We start from the raw sequence: 17,661 nt of genomic DNA, 5'->3' as shown, positions 1-17,661 counted from the left end.
AGGAGGACCTGTGTGATGTCAGATGTCACATGACTAGGGAGGCGTGTCTTACTATGCCAGCAGGAAGATGGAGAGATGTGTAGTCTAAGGTACTGAGAGGGGAGGGGGTATGTGAGATGCAGGGTGGACTGTGTGTGTATCTGGTGTACTGTGTGTGTGTGGTGCATACATCCCAACCGTCCCGAATTCTGCGGGACATTCCCGGATTCAGGGTCAAGTCCCACAGTCCCGCTCGGCAGGATGTATGTCCCAGTCTCAACTCATCTGCGTCCACAGTACACAGATGAGTTGAATACAGCGTCGGAGGAAACAGGACCTGTCTGCATAGCCCCTACTTCACTTCTGTTCTGCGGCTCCAGACGTGATGTGATGACGTCACTCACATTGCGCCCACAGCTTTCCAGAACAGACTGAGACTGCAGACAGAGGTTCGAGGAAAGGTGAGTATCAGTGTTTTTATGTTAAATTTTGACGACAAATTGAGGAGGAACAGTAACCTGGGGCAGAGATAGAAAGGGAACGTTATACTGGGGGCAGAGATGGAGGGGGACATGAAACTGGGGGAGAGATGGAGGGGTAAATGAAACTGGGGGCAGAGATGGAGGGAGGCATTAAACTGGGGGTAGATGAATGGGGAACAATAAACTGGGGACAACTGGAGGAGGCATTAAACCGTGGCGGTAGCTGGAGGGGGACCTGTCTGCTTCTAGTTGCCCCCAGTTTAATGTCTGCTTCTAGCTTCTTGAGTTTAATGTCCCCCTCTAGTTGCCCCCAGTTTAATGTCCCACTTCAGCTGCTATTAATTTATTGCCCCCCTCCAACTACCCCCACTGTTATTGTCCCCCTCCAGCTGCTCCAGTTTCATGTCCCCTCTAGTTTCCCTCAGTTTAAACTGGGGCACCAGGAGAGGGACCTAATACTGTGGGGCAGTTGGAAGGGAATATTATGTGGGGGCATATATTGTACGGGTGACTGTAGGAGGATTATACTCAGGGGTGAACCTACCTTTTTTTGCCGCCCGAGGCGGATGACAGAAAACCCCCCGGGAGGAGGGAGCAGGCAGAGAAGAGGGGGCGGGGCGAAGGGGCGGGGCAGAGCGGCGTTAGCAGGCAGGGAGAGGACCTGCTCTCTGCCTGAGTGTGAGGGGAGGCCGCTGGAGCAGCGCTGCATCCACAGGTCCTCCCCAATCCAGTCCAGGACGGCTTGTCCTGGACTGGCTTAGGTAAGCAAAAATGCCGCCCGGGAGCGGTCACTTCAGGTCGCCTCATGGGAGGTGCGGCGCTGATTATACTGTGTGGGGGCACATGAAAAATGAATGAGAATGGGCGGCGTCAACATAAAAGTGGGCGGAGCTAAATTTGCCGCAACGAGCTATGCACGCCGCACATTTTGTCCCTCTTTCTGTTCTTCAAAAGTTGGGAGGTATGCACTTCTCATGTCCTGTGTACTGGGTGTAATGCTCAGTAACTGCTGTTATTCTGTATATAAGGACACTGCACAGTACCACTTCTCTTGTTATATATATATATATATATATATATATATATATATATATATATATATATAACATTACATACACACACACACATGTATACTGCTCTTGTCCTGTATATATGGATATATATGGATGCAATATACTATCTCTTCTTCTGGTCTCTATATATAAGCAATGCACAGTACCCCGTCCTGGGTGTAGTTTGAACGTATGGACTCTGCACAGTACAACTTCCCACCCCTCATTTACACACAGACACATATAAATTTGAAAAATATAAAACTTTTAATAAATGCGCCATTTCTTTATTACAATCCTTCTGGTCGTTATTTTGCTCTACTCTTTATATAATTTACAGGGGGAGGAGCTCCGAGGGACGGGGAGGGCGGGGACATGATACGTAGGTGACCCTACACATGAGGGTGATATCTGCTGATGGGTCGGTCACACTAGAATTAGTGCAATCACTTCCGGTATGTACACACTATACAGCTGCTATCTAGACTGGGTCACGTAACATGGACTGGCCGCCTCCTACTGGCGGAGAGCGTCACAGCTTCTGGTCCGCCATCTTACATCTATCAGAGCAGGGTATGGAAGACGTAATTCAACCCAATCCCGCTGGGCAGGGACGGGGTGTTACACAATAGAATATGAATGAGGGCGGCTGAGGCTTATTTGCATATTTGCATGGCGCCGGTCAGATGACGTTGATTTCTTTATGATACGATCACCTGACGCTTCCTAGAAGCAGGGCCGCCATTAATCGTAACCTCCAGCCCAGATCTATTATGATAGATGAGTAGGAATGGTGGAAGGCTGTGAACGCGTCTACAGCAGCGGTCAGGCATCTGAATGAATAAATTAGAATATTTCATGTTAAATCTGATGCAGGTGATAGGGATGGGAGGGGGGGGCAGAAACTTTATTAAAATAAATAGAAGGGGGGTCTGTACAAAGGGCGAACAACATAAAGGCACCAAACGACACCATGGCAAATGCGCAAAACATTTTGCCAAAGTTGTACAAGCAGCATCAAAATGGCCGCGGAGCGCGCATGAACGGCCGGAGCGCTCCTCGAGTCCTGGGAAAGTCCATTCGGTCTGCAGAAGCGAGGGGGCACGGTTCTAGCTTGATTCCAGACTTGTCGTTGTCCTCCTGGTCATGTGACAGTCTATAGTGGTGACGCTCCCCTCAGTAATAAATAATCCAACTCACAGACTGGTAGAGTGGCGGCTCCTCCCACTGCGACAACTCCATGTCCCATCTCCTAGGTTTTGGAGTGACAGACTTGGCTCCTCAGGCCGGGACACACATGGAGTGCTATTTGGGGCGGAGACGTGACCTGTTGTGCGGCAGGTAACTACGCCATACGGTGAGAAGAGGCCTTGGGCCTTTAATAGAGTGATCTATGCCAGTCAGCGCTGTTCAGTCAATGCGCTCCACTTTACCAAGGACCCGTCCCTCGTACAGCGGGAGAATGGCGTTGTCGTCGCAGATCTCCTCAAACACCGCGCCGCAGTCAAACTCCTGGCTGGCTTTCTTAAAATAATACCTGAAATGTGGAGATCAGACAGTGAGAGAAAAATATGGACAAAACATCTCCAAAATAATAGGAAAGTGACTGACACGTGTGATACCTGCCTTAAAGGGGCTCTCCAGAAGCAAACAGAGCTAAGCTTTACAATCATGGGTGGGGCCTGGATAGGTTTATATTGGCAACTTTAAGGATTGATTGGTCATATCTGCTCTGTATGGATGGGATCAACAAATAGATTGATTGGTCCTTTCTAGTCTGCATGAGTAGGACTGAGGAATGTGAGTGAATGGATTGGTCATGTCTGGTCTGTATGGGTGGGATCAGAGAATGGATGGGTCATGTCTGGTCTGTATGAGTGGGATCAGAGAATGGATTGGTTAAGTCTTCTCAGTATGGGTGGGATCAGAGAATGGATGGGTCATGTCTTCTCACTATGGGTGAGATCAATGAATGGATTGGTGAAGTCTTCTCAGTATAGGTGGGATCAGTGAATGGATGGGTCATGTTTACTCAGTAAGGGTGGGATCAGTGAATGGATGGGTCATATCTTGTCACTATGGGTGAGATCAATGAATGGATGCGTCATGTCTTCTCACTATGGGTGAGATCATGCCTGTGTATGGGTAAAATCGATGAATGAGTTGGTCATGTCTGCACAGTATACGTGGAATTAGTGAGTGGATTCATTGGTTATGATTGGTCATGACTGTGAGATCAGTGAATAGATTGATTGGTCATGTCTACACTGCATTCATGAGATAGGTAAATGGTTTGATTGGTCATGTCGGCTCTGTACTTGTGGGACTGGTAAATGGATTATGACTGATCATGTCTGTACTGACATTGTGCTGCCGGAAGCCATCTCCATACAGAGTAGACATAACTACATGGTCTCTGCTCCTGTTCATACAGATCAGACATGCCTAGTCAATGTCGCAGGGAGGTCGTACATATGAGCGGCCCTGAACAAACCCGACATCTCTGTCAGGTTCTGTACATTATGAGATTATATCGCTTAATGTCGAGGTATCTTTTAGTTAATGTAGGTCCTAACAAATGGGGCTGATGGTGACTTGTATCACGCAGAGTCATGTGACTAGAACAGTGCTGTGTGATTTTTGCGTTACTGCTCCACTTCTGTCAAAAGACAATGTACAAATCCTGCTTAAGGTCACCATAGACGCTAAGGAGATCAACAGACAGTGAACCCAAAAACACCCCCCAACCTCAGCAGATGATGGACATGGAGGGTGGAGTCAGTGATAGCGGGTGACGTACAGCCCCAGGTGAAGGTTGGACTCACGCGGTCAGGGCGGTAGCGTCCTTACACGGGGATAGTTCGGGCTTCGTACCTATAATTGCCTTTTTTGCTGAGTTGATCTTTGAAGTGCCCCAAGGTCAGGCTGTGCGCCCGCAACATGCGCCGGTACGGGATCTCCTCCCCACAGAAGAAGTACGTAACCGTCAGCTCACCGGCGGCCGCTAGAGGGGGGGCGCTCTGCAGTCTCTTTGGTTCTTTGTGTCTGCAACAGAAATAAACATTACTATGAAATATCCATGACTGACAACAGAGAACAGCAGCATTGCATGAAATGTCCATCTACGTGGCTGATAACAGAGAGCAAGCGCATGATATGAATTGGAGCTGCCTCGTATAGGCAGTAAGAAAACATCCGCTCTGGAGGGGCATTTCATATAAACAACATGTCTGCCCTTTATAAGGACAAGGAGTGGTTGGGGGCTACAGGGTGACGGAGCTGCGGCTTTATTGCTTTCCCTGCCGCCTACACCAACGCTGCGCACAAAGCAGAACATTTACTGACAGCAAGCAGAGATCCTGGAAACCTGAAAGTCTATACAGTCTACAGGGGACGGCACTGGCCCTTAAAGGGGTGTAGATCAGGTGACATCAGTTCTTTATCAGTATGGCTGTCGGTACATCTGCCCATAATATCTGGTACGATTGCAGAATCCGGTATGGTCCGGACACAGCATAACATGGCAGAAAGCGGTGGTGGTGGCGGCCATTATGAGTGGCTGCTTCAATGGGATATTATTTGCGCCATTCATGCTGATGCTACTTACTCCTGTGATGCGGCGCCCCCGCCTGGACATGGCACTGAGTGACTGCGCTGGTGACTGGATGCTGGACACCTGGAAAAGACAATGATCAGAAAATTACAAAAACGCGCAGCTCCGAAGTGTTATGGGTGGCGGTGCCTAGTTATATATACACCGCTGCCGCCATCTTCATGTTGCTAAAACTCAGAGTAAAAACAGAAATGAATAAAACAAAGAAAAAGTTGCTGAGCAGATGGGAAAAAACCGACAAGTCGGAGGCGCTTGCTCCAGCTGCGCGTTTCATGTCTAGAATTTCTGGAGCAGCAGGTAGTGCAGACAGCGGGAGAGCGAGCAAGCGGCGGCCTGATGAAGAGGAAGAAGACATGGGGGGTCCGGCACGATGCTGGGTAAACAGGCGGGGGAGGGGCAGCTTTGAAGTGGCCTCCAGTGTTACCTACACTCTCCGCCCCGCCCACGGAAGTGACATCCAACTGAGTGAGCCTCTGGCTGCGTCCGATAACTTGACAGCAACCATGATCTACTAAGATCGGACGTGACAGATGTTGGAACCACCGATCCGCACCCATGGGGCTCATTCACATGCATCGTGTCAACACTTGTGGTTATGACAGCCACAGGTAGCATGTTGGCACTGGAGCGAGCTTGCCCATAATGCATCAGACTGGCAGGTCTGGTAGGAATGAGGCATCAGCACCTTGCACCTCTTTTTCAAAGTTATTGGATTCACGACTAACATTTACAATAGAGTTTTGGGGGGGAAGTCAGCATTGTATAATGGGCCACACAGTATCCAAGAGGGCAGAGGGTCATCTGATTATAAAGGGGGTCCTCACCTTTGTTTTGCTTTGGACACCTCTGCCAGCCTCCTGCATGCCTCCTCCAGCTGAGCAAGTGTGTTGACTGACACTACTGTTGTGTCCTGGACCTGTGGGGACTGCTGGCTTCTAGGGTGGCCACTAGGGGTGCTCCACTGGTGATGGCGCGGCGGGCGCTCTGCTGATGAGGCTCGGGTGGTCTCACAGGGTGCGCTCCTCTTAATGTTCTGTGCACTGCAAATATGATGAACAGGTCAGTGTCATATAGAGGACGGACAGAAGGTGGCATGGAGACCGGGCATAAACTCGCCCCGTCCAAACATTACCATACACCAGCCAATCTAAGCCGTTACCCCTTGGACACTGTGCATAAACCTTCCCCAGCCAGCTATAAGTATACATCCGATCTAAGCCATTACCCCATGGAGACTGCACACAAATCTGCCCCCAACAGCCACAAATATACACCGGAACTACACTGTTACCCCATGGAGATTGTACATAAACCTGTCCCAGCTCGCCACCCACAGTCCACGTCCCAGTCCGGTACCTGTGAGATCTGTGCTTGCTCGGACGCTCGTTCTCGCACTCCACCACCCTTTGCCACGGTAAGTGCTCTTCCACAGGAAGCTGGTATATAATGGTGGTGCCATCTACTCCACCCTCCCCCGAGTGGTCAGATATAACCTTCCTCTTGGACAAGGCGCCAGAGCGACACCTGCAGACAAAAGGGAAATGTCAGGATCTAATTCAGCGGTAGTCAGAGATGGCAGCACATGCTATGGAACCAGTTCTTACCCTGCGGTGTCCATGTGCAGGAGTGGCGGGTCCAAACCTCTGCAGTGCGTCCTGCTCTTCAAGTAGCAGCAGTAGTCGGCAGGACTGGAGCAGAGACACTGCACCCTGCGTGCCGCCTCCGCCTCGATCTCCTCTTTCGTCTTGGGCACAGTGTGGTGATGGATGTAGTGGTGGTGGACATGTTTGGTTGTCTGTTTGGTGATAAAGCTCTTGGTGAGCATAGGGCAGGGCACTGACTGTACCACAGCTGTAGGCCTCAGGATTCGAGAACGGTCAGGGGAGCGGGATCGCCCCGCACCAGGTGGAGACTGACAGCCAGGCGTCTTTAAGACTCGCGATAAGTGGTCGTCTAGGATGGCCTGTGGGTCGTCATCACAGGATATCAGGGTGAGGGGCTGGTGGCTAGAGGTGGCAGGATCATGGGGTGTCTGGAAGCAGATTGGGGTCTCACACTCCTCTCGTTCTTCTTCCTGGAACCAAAAATGTGAAACGATGAGTGGCAACGTTCTACCGAACAACGAATGGTTAATATATATTGGTGCTTGACAGGAGCTGTTTCGGGGCCACATAACCTTATCACTATTCCGTATAGAAAACCTTGATGACGGGTCTGGAGGATCAAGACTGTCCGCTAACAAAACACGGTACTGACTATTCTGCAGAGAAGATGAAACACGAGACCCTGCAGCACAAGAAAAGACCCGCCGAGCCGGCAGATCGGCAGCGGCGCCTCGTACCTCTTTGATCTGCTGTAGCCTTTCCTCTAGCGTGTGCATCGTCTCCTGCTCCTGTTTAACCTTCTCCAGCCGGGCGATGAGCTCAGCCGCAAACACTGCCGGTTCTACCGGGGTCATCTCTCTGGGCAGCCGGTGCGTCCTCTATGGAGAGCGGAAAGAAGAAGAGACAGGCATGGTTTAGAGGGAGCTGCTGCCGCCGCCGTTCCGTTGCATCTCTGACAGAGGTAGAGAGAAGCGAAGCGGCTGTGTGACTGCTCTGGATATTTATCAGCCGGAGCGATGGCTTCACGGAGAGGCATCCTGCCCAGCAGCCCTCGCCTACGGCACTAGCAGTTGGTTACACTCTGTGGAACCCCGCTTGTTCCTTCTGTACTACAACCAGCCTATCAGGAGCCGCGCCGCAGCGGCAAATCTTCAAAGACACTTGTCAGACATCAAAAAAAGCTGCAAGAGGGGAGGGGACCACGCAGAAGAGAGAGAGAGGGGCTGCCGAGACAGGCAAGAGACAGAGAGAGAGCAGGCTGAAGAGGCCAGAGGAAGAGACAGACGGGAGAGAGAGAGTAATAGGCTGAGAGAGCCACAGGAAGAGATCGGTGGGAGCGAGAGAGGAGACTGAGGAAGAGACAGTGTCAGGAAAGAAGAGAGGGAGATAGAGAGAGAGATGGGGGCAGCGGAGACATCCAGAAGAAGAGACATACAGGAGTCACATAGAGAAAGAGGTGGCAGAGACAGTCAGAGGAAGAGATCGGTTAGAGACAGAAAGAGAGAGAGTGGTGAATGAGACAGCCAGAGGAAGACACAGACAGGAGATATAGAGACAGATGGCTGAGACAAGTCAGAAGAAGAGACAGGTGAGAGACAAAGAGAGGATGGTGAGACAGTCAGAGGAAGAGACAGACAGGAGACAGAAAGAGAGACAGTCAAGAGAGAAGAGACGGGTGGGAGATAGAGTGAAGCAAGCAGAGAGAAAGACAAGTGGCTGAGACATCAAGAGAAGGGACAGGAGAGAGGAGACTGAGACAGCTAGAGGAAGTGACAGGCACGAGACATATACATATAGAGAAAAGGTTGTGACAGGCAGAAGAAGAAACAGGTGGAAGACAGAAGCGGTCCAGGAAGAGAGAGAGAGGGATGGCATGGAAAGCCTAAGGAAGAGACAAGCACAAGGCAGGCAGAAAGAGAGAGGTGGTTGAGACAGCCAGAGGAAGAGGACGGTGAGAAAGAGACAGACAGTAGAGTCAGGAAGAGAGAGAAAACCGGCTGAGACAGTCAGACGAAGAGACAGACGAGATACAGGCAGGAAGAGTCAAAGAAATAGAGAGTCACATACAGTAGATATAAGAAAAAGCCAGAGAGACAGTCAAGAGAGAATATGAGACAGGATTAGAGGGTTACAAAGAAGACAAAAGAGAGAGGCAGAGACATGGAGAGAGACAGCCAAAGGCATAGAGTTTAGAGGATCACACAGATGATCAAAGAGACAGAGGATTAGAGAGTAACCATAAAGATGAAAGAGAGAGTGTATCAGATATGAGATAGAAAGAGACAGCGGCTTCGACTTAGTTCACATTTATGATAAGAGCCTCAGTCCGATAAACCATAAAAAATCCTGGACAAGCAAAATGATAGACAAGAAATCTGACAGAGCCCAAAACAGTCATTGGAGGTGTGAACCTAGCCTTAGAGAGTGAAAGGTGACACAATGGCATAGAGAGACAACCCAAAGACAAGGAAGAGACTGAGGATTAGAAGGCCATATGGAAAACAGGAGAAACAGTCATTGAGACAGCCAAGAGAAAGGAAGAGACAGAGCCGGTCACATTGAGGACGAGAAAGACAGAGTCATGGAGAGAGACAAACGAGGAAGAGACAGAGGATTAGAGAGTGACATGATAGATGAGAAAGAGATCCATGGAGAATGAGAATTAGAGGGACACATGGAAGACATGAGAGGAAAGGCATGGGAAGAAACAGCCAAGAAGCAGGAAGAATCAGAGAGTTACAGGGTCACATTGCAGAGGAGAGTCTAGAAGAGAGAGAGACAGCAAGAAGGGAGGAAAAGACAAAGGATGAGTGGTTCACATGGAAGAAAAAAGAGACATAGAGAGAGACTGTCAAGAGAGAAGAAGAGAAAAAGGATTAGAGGGTCACCTGGAAGAAAAGATAGAGAGTCATACCAAGAGACAGCCAAGAGAGAGGAAGAGACAGAGGAGTAGAGCGTTATAAGGAGGGTAAGAGAGTCATAGAGAGAGAGATAGTCAAGAAGCAGGAAGAGACAGGACAGTAATGGTCTGCAGCAGTGGAAGAAAAGAGACAGATAAAGCAGGAAAGAGACAACCAAACAGGCATCAGCAGATTCCATCACAGCTCTGGCTCTTATTACAGACTGTTCCCCACTACACTGTGGCCCCTAGCAGCCATCTCTGGGGTCCCTGCTTTCATCTCATACATGACCCAATGATACAAGGAAACCATTGAAACCAACTGACGACCGCCCATCGCACAGCCTCGGGTCATATACACCACCTTATAGCCATGCAGGTACAGTGTCAAGGTAAACCAAGGAGCCCACCATAAAGACAACAGCCACCCACTGAGCAGCCGCCATATTGCCTGCATACTGATCACTGCTCATCAATTCTTCACAGCTCACACGGCCTCCTAAGGGTCAGATAAGAGGAAATAACAAGAACTGTCCCGCAGCCGCACTTACTGGGAAATGAGGTAGAACCACCTGCCCATTGGCTTTGACGCTGCGATGCATCTCTCTCTGCAGCTGCTTCTTGTTGCTGGAACGGTATGGAGGAATGCCATCCCTGCCAGAGAGAAACCAGAGGGAAGGGTCAGAGCAGCAGCAGGATGTAGTCCCACCAAAGCACCAGAGGGATGTGGTACTGCTGGGGCAATGGGGTAGTGGTCCTGTTGGGACAGCAAAGGGATGTGGTACTGCCGGGGCCATAGGGGTAGTGGTACTGCCGGGGCAACAGAGGGAAGTAGCCCTGCGTGGTGTGGCAGAAGGATGTGTTCCTGCTAGGCCGGCCATGGAAGGAAGTGGTCCAGAGCAGCAGCAGAGGGATGTAGTCCTGTCGGGTCAGTAGAGGGATGTGGTTTTGCTGAGGATGGCAGAGGTATGTGGCCCTGCCAGGTCGTCAGAGGGATGGGCTCCTGTTAGGGCGGCCATGGAGGGAAGTGGTCCTGCCAGGGTGGTAGAAGGATGTGCTCCTGCCAGAGCAGCAATAGAGGGATGTGGTCCTGCCGGGTCAGTAGAGGGAAGTGGTCCTGCCGGGTCAGTAGAGGTATAACTATGTGGTTCTGCTGGGTTGGTAGAAGGATGTGATCCAGTCTGAGTGGTAAAGGGATGTAGTCCCGCCAGGACAGCCCTGTAGAATGTAGTACAATCCCAGGGATCAGAACCAGGAGATGGTGAAGGTTGTCAGCCTGCAATCTTTGCTGCTGCCACAAGAGGGCACCACGGTACCACTTTTCTACATACACTGGAGGATGATGGGTAGACTGCTTTTTTGCTATGTGATTTTTGCAGCCCTGGCCACAGATTGTGTGTGTATATATTTGTATACAGCTGAAGGCAGGTTGGCAGGACGTTTAACCCTTGGCGTTGGGTGGCAGGCACACAGCTGGGTAGTCGTGCTTTGGCAGGACACTCTGACTGCAGACGCTCTCCAGTCCGTGACCCAAACCAAAAATAGTTTAGCAGCACCTCTGAAATCAGATTGAATTGCGGGTGTATCAGGCGGCTCTGGCCACTACCTCTCATCCCGCTAACATCAAAGCCTGGAAGATAAGGGTCAGTGCGCCTCGCCCCCCGTGGTCCTGTGGCCCCCAGATATAAAGGTTGTAGAGCAGTGTATACAGGGAGAAGGTGATCTTTACATTTAGGGTGTTGTGATGTCACAGCCCTCATGACCTGTGCTCTATACAAGATAAGAGCGCTACTTACATGCTGCTGTCTGTCATCGACATGGAGTCATCCGTCATAGCGTCACTGGAGATCTCGCTTTCGTTGGCGCTGGTGGCTGGAGCAAACACATATCCTGAATTGACATGGTAAGGATTAATGGGGTCGTTCCTCTTGTATGACCTTAAAGAGACAGAACAATTTTAACACTAAATAACCAAGAAATCCAGAATAGTATACATATCTATATGTATTATATATGTGCCGTATCAAGGGAACAAGGCTCTTCCTGGTGTGATATCAGAATTGGGCTGTGTGCTTTGAGCAAATAGATGTCCCTCCAGAGCGCCCCCTCTCCTCTCACAGCATGAAGCCTCACAGACAGATAAATAAAACTGCAGCTCCATACCCTCCTCCATCCTTGTTATACCCATCTGAATCTTCTTATCTCCATTTAGTACATACGGTCTGTAGATACATTGGGCTGTATCCTCTGATCGCCATATATTACATACAGTCTGTAGATATACCAGTCTGTATCCTCTGATTTTTCTATATTGCAAACAGTCTGGAGATACACTGGTCTGTAGGGATGTAGCAATAGTAGGTGCAGAGGAAGCATTCAGGGGGCCAGGAATGTGATGGGGCCCCACTATTCTAAATGATGCATAGTGTTTAGGGACTCCTTTAGAGATTTTGCCCTAGGGCCCATGAGCTTCAAGTTATGCCTATGTCAGTCAGTATCCTGTGATCACCATATATTGCATACAGTCTGCAGATACATCGGTCTGTATCCTCTGATCGCCATATTTTATGTATAGTCTGTAGTTATACCGGTCTGTATCCTCTGATCTCCACATATTACATAACATTCTGCAGATACACCGGTCTATATCCTCTGATGGCAATATATTCCATAGAGTCTGTAGTTATAGCAGTCTGTATCCTCTGATCTCCATGTATTCCATACAGTCTGCAGATACACCAGTCTGTATACCCTGATGGTCAGATAGTACATAAAGTCTGTAGTTATACTGGTCTGTATCCTCTGATTGCCATATATTACATACAGTCTGCAGATACACCAGTCTGTATCCTCTGATGACAATATATTCTATAAAGTCTGTAGTTATATTGGTCTGTATCCTCTGATCGCCATATATTACATATAGTCTGCAGTTATACCGGTCTGTATCCTCTGATCTGGATATATTACATACAGTCTGCAGATATACCAGTCTGTATCATCTGATCGCCATATATTACATATAGTCTGCAGTTATACCAGTCTGTATCCTCTGATCGCCACCCTATATAACATGCTGTCTGCAGTTATACTGATCTGTATACTCTGCTCCCCATATATTACATACAATCTGTAGTTATACCAGTTTGTATCCTCTGATCTGGATATATTACATACAGTCTGCAGATATAGCAGTCGGTATCCTCTGATCTCCATATATTACATACAATCTGTAGTTATACTACAGATCAGAGGAGGCAGACTTCCCGTCATCCCACTTCAAAGACAAGACATTCCTTTGAGTCTTCTTGCACTTTGAAGCATTAACCCCTTCACGTGTAGACAAGTCATTTTCTCTGGCCATGGAGTTAGATGCTGCTCTTATGATGAGTCACCCGGGTAAATAAGGGGGAGAGGGGCAAATATGAAATGAGGTGGAGAAGGGTTTATATGGATTATATGGAGGACTATAAGTATCACTGCATATCTCTATAATGTTGTCCATGAATGATGCCATCACATCTAGGAATAACAGGATCCCAAGGGCCTGCCTCTACATAACTCCCATCATTGCAGGGGGCAGGGCGGCTGCTGGGACTCCTTGTACATCACACTAATTTAGATATGTATTTAGTATGTATTTTATCAGCATGTATGTCTGATCCACTGCCTAAATAGCGACAGCATATTGCACAGCGCAGTAAACAGATGCGCACTTCTCAGACCAGGGGCCCCATAACAAAGTATAAAATGGGCCCACAGTGTATGTGTAGGCCACCTAGTCACAGGAGACTCTGTAATGTTAGACACTACTGCAGGACTAACATCCCTGTCTCCGAAGGGTCCCTCAGTCTCTGGGCCCCATACCAGCTGTCAGGAGTATGTATACGATAGTGAAGGATTCGCTGCTGGTGTAGGTTTGGTTTTTCCCAGCAGAGGGCGCCCTGCTACATTCAGTCTGCATGTCCAGCTGAGTTCATGTGGGGTCATGAGGGTAACAGCTGTGCGCACCTTCAGTTTTGAGGTTACCCAACTCTCATGGTGGTCATCCTTGGCCTCACTACTTACAATGCAAAAGATCAACCAAAACCAATCACCTGGAGCCTAAAACAACAGTTCTGGAGATACTGGGGAGAATATATGTACACAGAGCCAAGTACATGACCTACTGGATCCAATCGATGATGAGGCCTCAGCATGACAACTACTAAAATGTCCCCCACCTGTCCTGCTGACGCTAAGGAGACCCCAACATATTAGATGAAACAATCAAAAAAATGGGGTAACATGGACCCTAAAGACTGTATTGGTCGGCACATTGTAACCAATGGACGGTTGCAGGCCATACATTGACATGATGTCCTACCTGTAGCAACTGTCTATGGTTTCCTTGGCTCGCGAACTTGCAGTTGCCCTCAATGATTTGCTGGACAGCCCCACCACAGATGGCGAGCCTTTGGGTTTGAGGTCTACACAGTTGAGTTCCTCCTCCTCGTTCAGGGTGGGCAGATAGCCACTGACCAGCTTTAAGCTCCCGGGGCCCATGGCATTGACATAAGCAGCATTCTCCCCCCCAGTTCTGACATATTCAAGGTAAATATCAGAGGTCAGGAACATCTGGTAAGCATTGTCCTCCATCAAGCCTTGGATCTCAGCCTGAGCTTGGTCAAACATGGTGGAGTCAATCTGCTGTTTCTTAATACAATCCCTTATGAAGACTTTGGTTGCAGGCTTGAGCTGTTTGGCCACCACGCTATAGTTCTCGATGTACCTCTTGTGGATAGCTTTGGCCACCCTAACAGTTTTGGCATCCTTGAGGTCCATCTGCCTGAATCCATTGCAGGCAAACCAGAAGTCTAACGTATCCACACATTTCTCCCTCTCCAAGAAGGTCCGGAAGAGATGGGCACCATCCTGGTCCCCCAGTAAGGAATGCAGGGACTTGGTCCATCTGACCAGAGGAGAATCCGGGGATGCACTCCCTTCCGGCTCCCCCAAACCATCCTCATTCCTCCTGGGGTTGGCGGAAAGTGACACAGACTTTGATCTTTGGCTTTTGGTGGGAAGTGGGCACGGCGTCTGGCCTTCCTCCCCTGGCACAGGCGGCCGTGGGGCGTCTTCCCTGAAGCTGCTGCTCTGGTCGGTGAGATGAGTCACCAGCGCGGCTCCGGCGCTCATGGCTCTTTAATTTGTATTGTATGTTCTGAATTCCTGTGTAATCTGCTCTCCCTCTCTCAAGTCAGCAGGGGATCCTGCGAGTCGTCTTCTCTCTGGAAATGAAAGAAAGTATTGATCTAATCAAAACCAGATCCGCCCAACATCAAAAGGCAAAGTAAACAGGCTTTTCAAGTCCTCGCAGCAGCCGCAGAGAGCAAAGAAGAGACAATGCAAATCACAGGGCGCCTTCAAAAGAGGCCACCGAATGGGAGGCAGCCCCCCACTGTCCATGGAGCCCCCTGCCACCTCCTCACCATAGATCTCCCAGCTCTTCTCTGTCCATATTGCTCCCTGCTCCCCAGAGTTCCCAGTCCCCCACCACCTGCTGTCCATACAGCCCCTGCCCCCCACTATCCACATAGCCTTCAGTACCCCAGTATTCATAGACGCCCCCTATTGTCCATGCCCCTGTCCCCCTGCACCTAGACCTGGTCACATACTGAAAATAGATACCTCATGGGTAGGGTGCCCTGAACATGGTGCCATGGCTACTGGAAATATTGCCAGAAAAAGGGAACACGTGTACCCCATCATTAGCCCCTGTGCTCACTTACTGGGAGGCTTGTGCCCATCTTGTTCTCATAGAACATGTGTCAGTAGTGGCATGAAAGGAACCAGGATCTGAGGAGGATTTTGGATGCACTGGAGACGTCCGCAGGTGAAACTCATTTTGGAGAGTTCTCCTCCCCGCAGCGGCAGCGCCCCCTCCCCGGCATCTGGTTCTGATTCTTAGATTAATATCAGAGGCGGTCTCCCCCTCCAGCATAAAACACTGTGCTCACCAGCAAATTGTCAAATATTCAGTGAGGGAGCACATGAAAATCGGAGTAAACCTGCAGCCCCTGCACCCGCTGCACCCCAACATACCTAATCCATATAAACTACTCCATAAAAGCAGCAGAATCATGGCTTTTCCTGTCATACACCCCCATACATCATAAAAAATGCCCTGCTTGCCAACCATACAACCCAACACGTCATATAGGATGTCTGGTTCACCTGCCTTACAACCCAGCACATGATATGGGATGCCTAGCTCACCTGCCATCCACCCCAGTACATCATATAGGATGCCCGGCATGCAAACATACACCCCAGCATGTCATATAAGATAACCAGTTTGCCTGCCGTACAACCCAGCCTGTCATATAGGATGTCTGTCTTGCCTGCCATATGCCCCAGTACATCATATAGGATTCCCTGGGTCATCTGTAATACATTCCAGCATGTCATATATAAAGCCCGGCTCACTTGCCATACAACTCATCATGCCATATAGGATGCTCAGCTTGCCAAGCATATGCCTCAGCACATCATATAGGATGCCACGCTCGTCAACCATATACTCCAGCACATCATGTAGGATACCTGGCTTACCTGCCATACACCCTAGTATATTGTATACAATAGCCAGCTCTTCTGCCATACACTTCCAGCACATTAGATTCGGTGCCAGGCTCACCAGCCATATATCCCATCACATCATGTAGGATGCCGGCTCTCTAGCTATACACCTCAGCACATCATATAGCATTGCTTGGTTATCCTGCCATACAATATACCACAGCACATCATATAGGATGCCTGGTTCTCTTGCCATACAGTATACACCAGCACATTGTATAGGATGGCAGGAGGCAGCACAGACAAGTCACAAAATACTCATAATAAATAGATCCATTAATGGTAACAGCACAGCAGATACATTGTATCAGGCCACTCAGCAGATACATTGTATGAGGTCCACACAGCAAATACAATGTATCAGGTTGACACCTGCAACATCCGGATCAGAAGCAGCAAAACAACACAATGCACCGACATCCCAATAATCCTGGCTTGGGGGTTGTAGGCTTCTATACATCATCTGGGATTGGAGAAGTTCCAGCCTTGGAAGCCATAAATCCAATGAGAGGCGGCGGAAGCTCTGGCACCATTACCTTAGTGCAGCCATCCTGGCATCGGGCAGCTCCTCACCAGTCCCCATGTAGCAGTGAAACCATCCTGGCACAGATCCGTCCCAGCCCTGTGCAACAACTGACCCCTGGTGCAGCATGCAGAGCTCCTTACACATCACAGGGGCTGGGGAGGGAGGGAGAGGAGGAGGCTGCGGGAGGAGGAGGAGGCTGCAGGATGGGAGGAGGGAGCAGCAGTGATATACAGCTGTCACACTGTGCCACCTTGCACTAGGACACACACACTGCTGCTGACATCAAAGGCCCAGCAACATCAAAGAGGCCTGCTGCTGGGGGGCTCGCTAGGCCTGGAGGAGGGTATTGGGGGGCCCTAAGAGTAGAATACAGCACAACCCACCATTAGAGAATAGACACTGCAGCTAGAAGAGAAGGCTGGCACCGAGCTGTGTGATAAGACTGGCACTATGAGATCTAGCAGGGACTGTGTGTGTATTGAGACTGGTGCTGTGCTGTAAGATGAGGCTGGCACTATGTTGTGTGGTGCTATATGTGTGCTGTATGATGAGGCTGGCACTGTGTTTTGTGGTACTATATGTGTGATGAGGCTGGCACAGTGTTGTGTGGTGCTATATATGTGCTATGTGATGAGGCTGGCACTATGTTATGTGGTACTGTGTGTGTGTGTGCTATGTGATGAGGCTGGCACTATGTTATGTGGTACTGTGTGTGTGTGCTATGTGATGAGGCTGGCACTATGTTATGTGGTACTGTGTGTGTGTGCTATGTGATGAGGCTGGCACTATGTTGTGCAGTACTATAGTGTGCTGTGTGATGAGGCTGGCTGGCACTATGTTGTGTGGTGCTATATGTATGGTATGTTATGAGGCTGGCACAGTGTT

The 17,661-nt window shown here is 49.4% G+C and overlaps 1 protein-coding gene across 1 annotated transcript; it reads right to left on the bottom strand.

The window, feature by feature from the left end:
* Positions 1-1,819: 1,819 nt before the first annotated feature.
* AXIN2 (axin 2) lies at positions 1,820-16,884 on the bottom strand. The gene is made up of 11 exons (XM_075279537.1): positions 16,787-16,884; positions 13,996-14,899; positions 11,426-11,566; positions 10,181-10,283; positions 7,468-7,608; positions 6,731-7,200; positions 6,483-6,650; positions 5,951-6,166; positions 5,121-5,189; positions 4,388-4,558; positions 1,820-3,050 (listed from the first exon to the last, which is right to left on the bottom strand). Exons 2-11 carry the CDS (start codon positions 14,805-14,807, stop codon positions 2,924-2,926), a joined length of 2,418 nt encoding a protein of 805 aa, XP_075135638.1. The 5' UTR covers positions 14,808-14,899; positions 16,787-16,884; the 3' UTR covers positions 1,820-2,923.
* Positions 16,885-17,661: the final 777 nt, after the last annotated feature.

Source organism: Leptodactylus fuscus, chromosome 6 (genome assembly GCF_031893055.1).
Source record: "Leptodactylus fuscus isolate aLepFus1 chromosome 6, aLepFus1.hap2, whole genome shotgun sequence".
Taxonomy (NCBI): Eukaryota; Metazoa; Chordata; class Amphibia; order Anura; family Leptodactylidae; genus Leptodactylus; species Leptodactylus fuscus.
The sequence above is the reverse complement of the archived record's forward strand: the minus strand, read 5'-3'. Positions and strand labels throughout refer to the sequence as shown.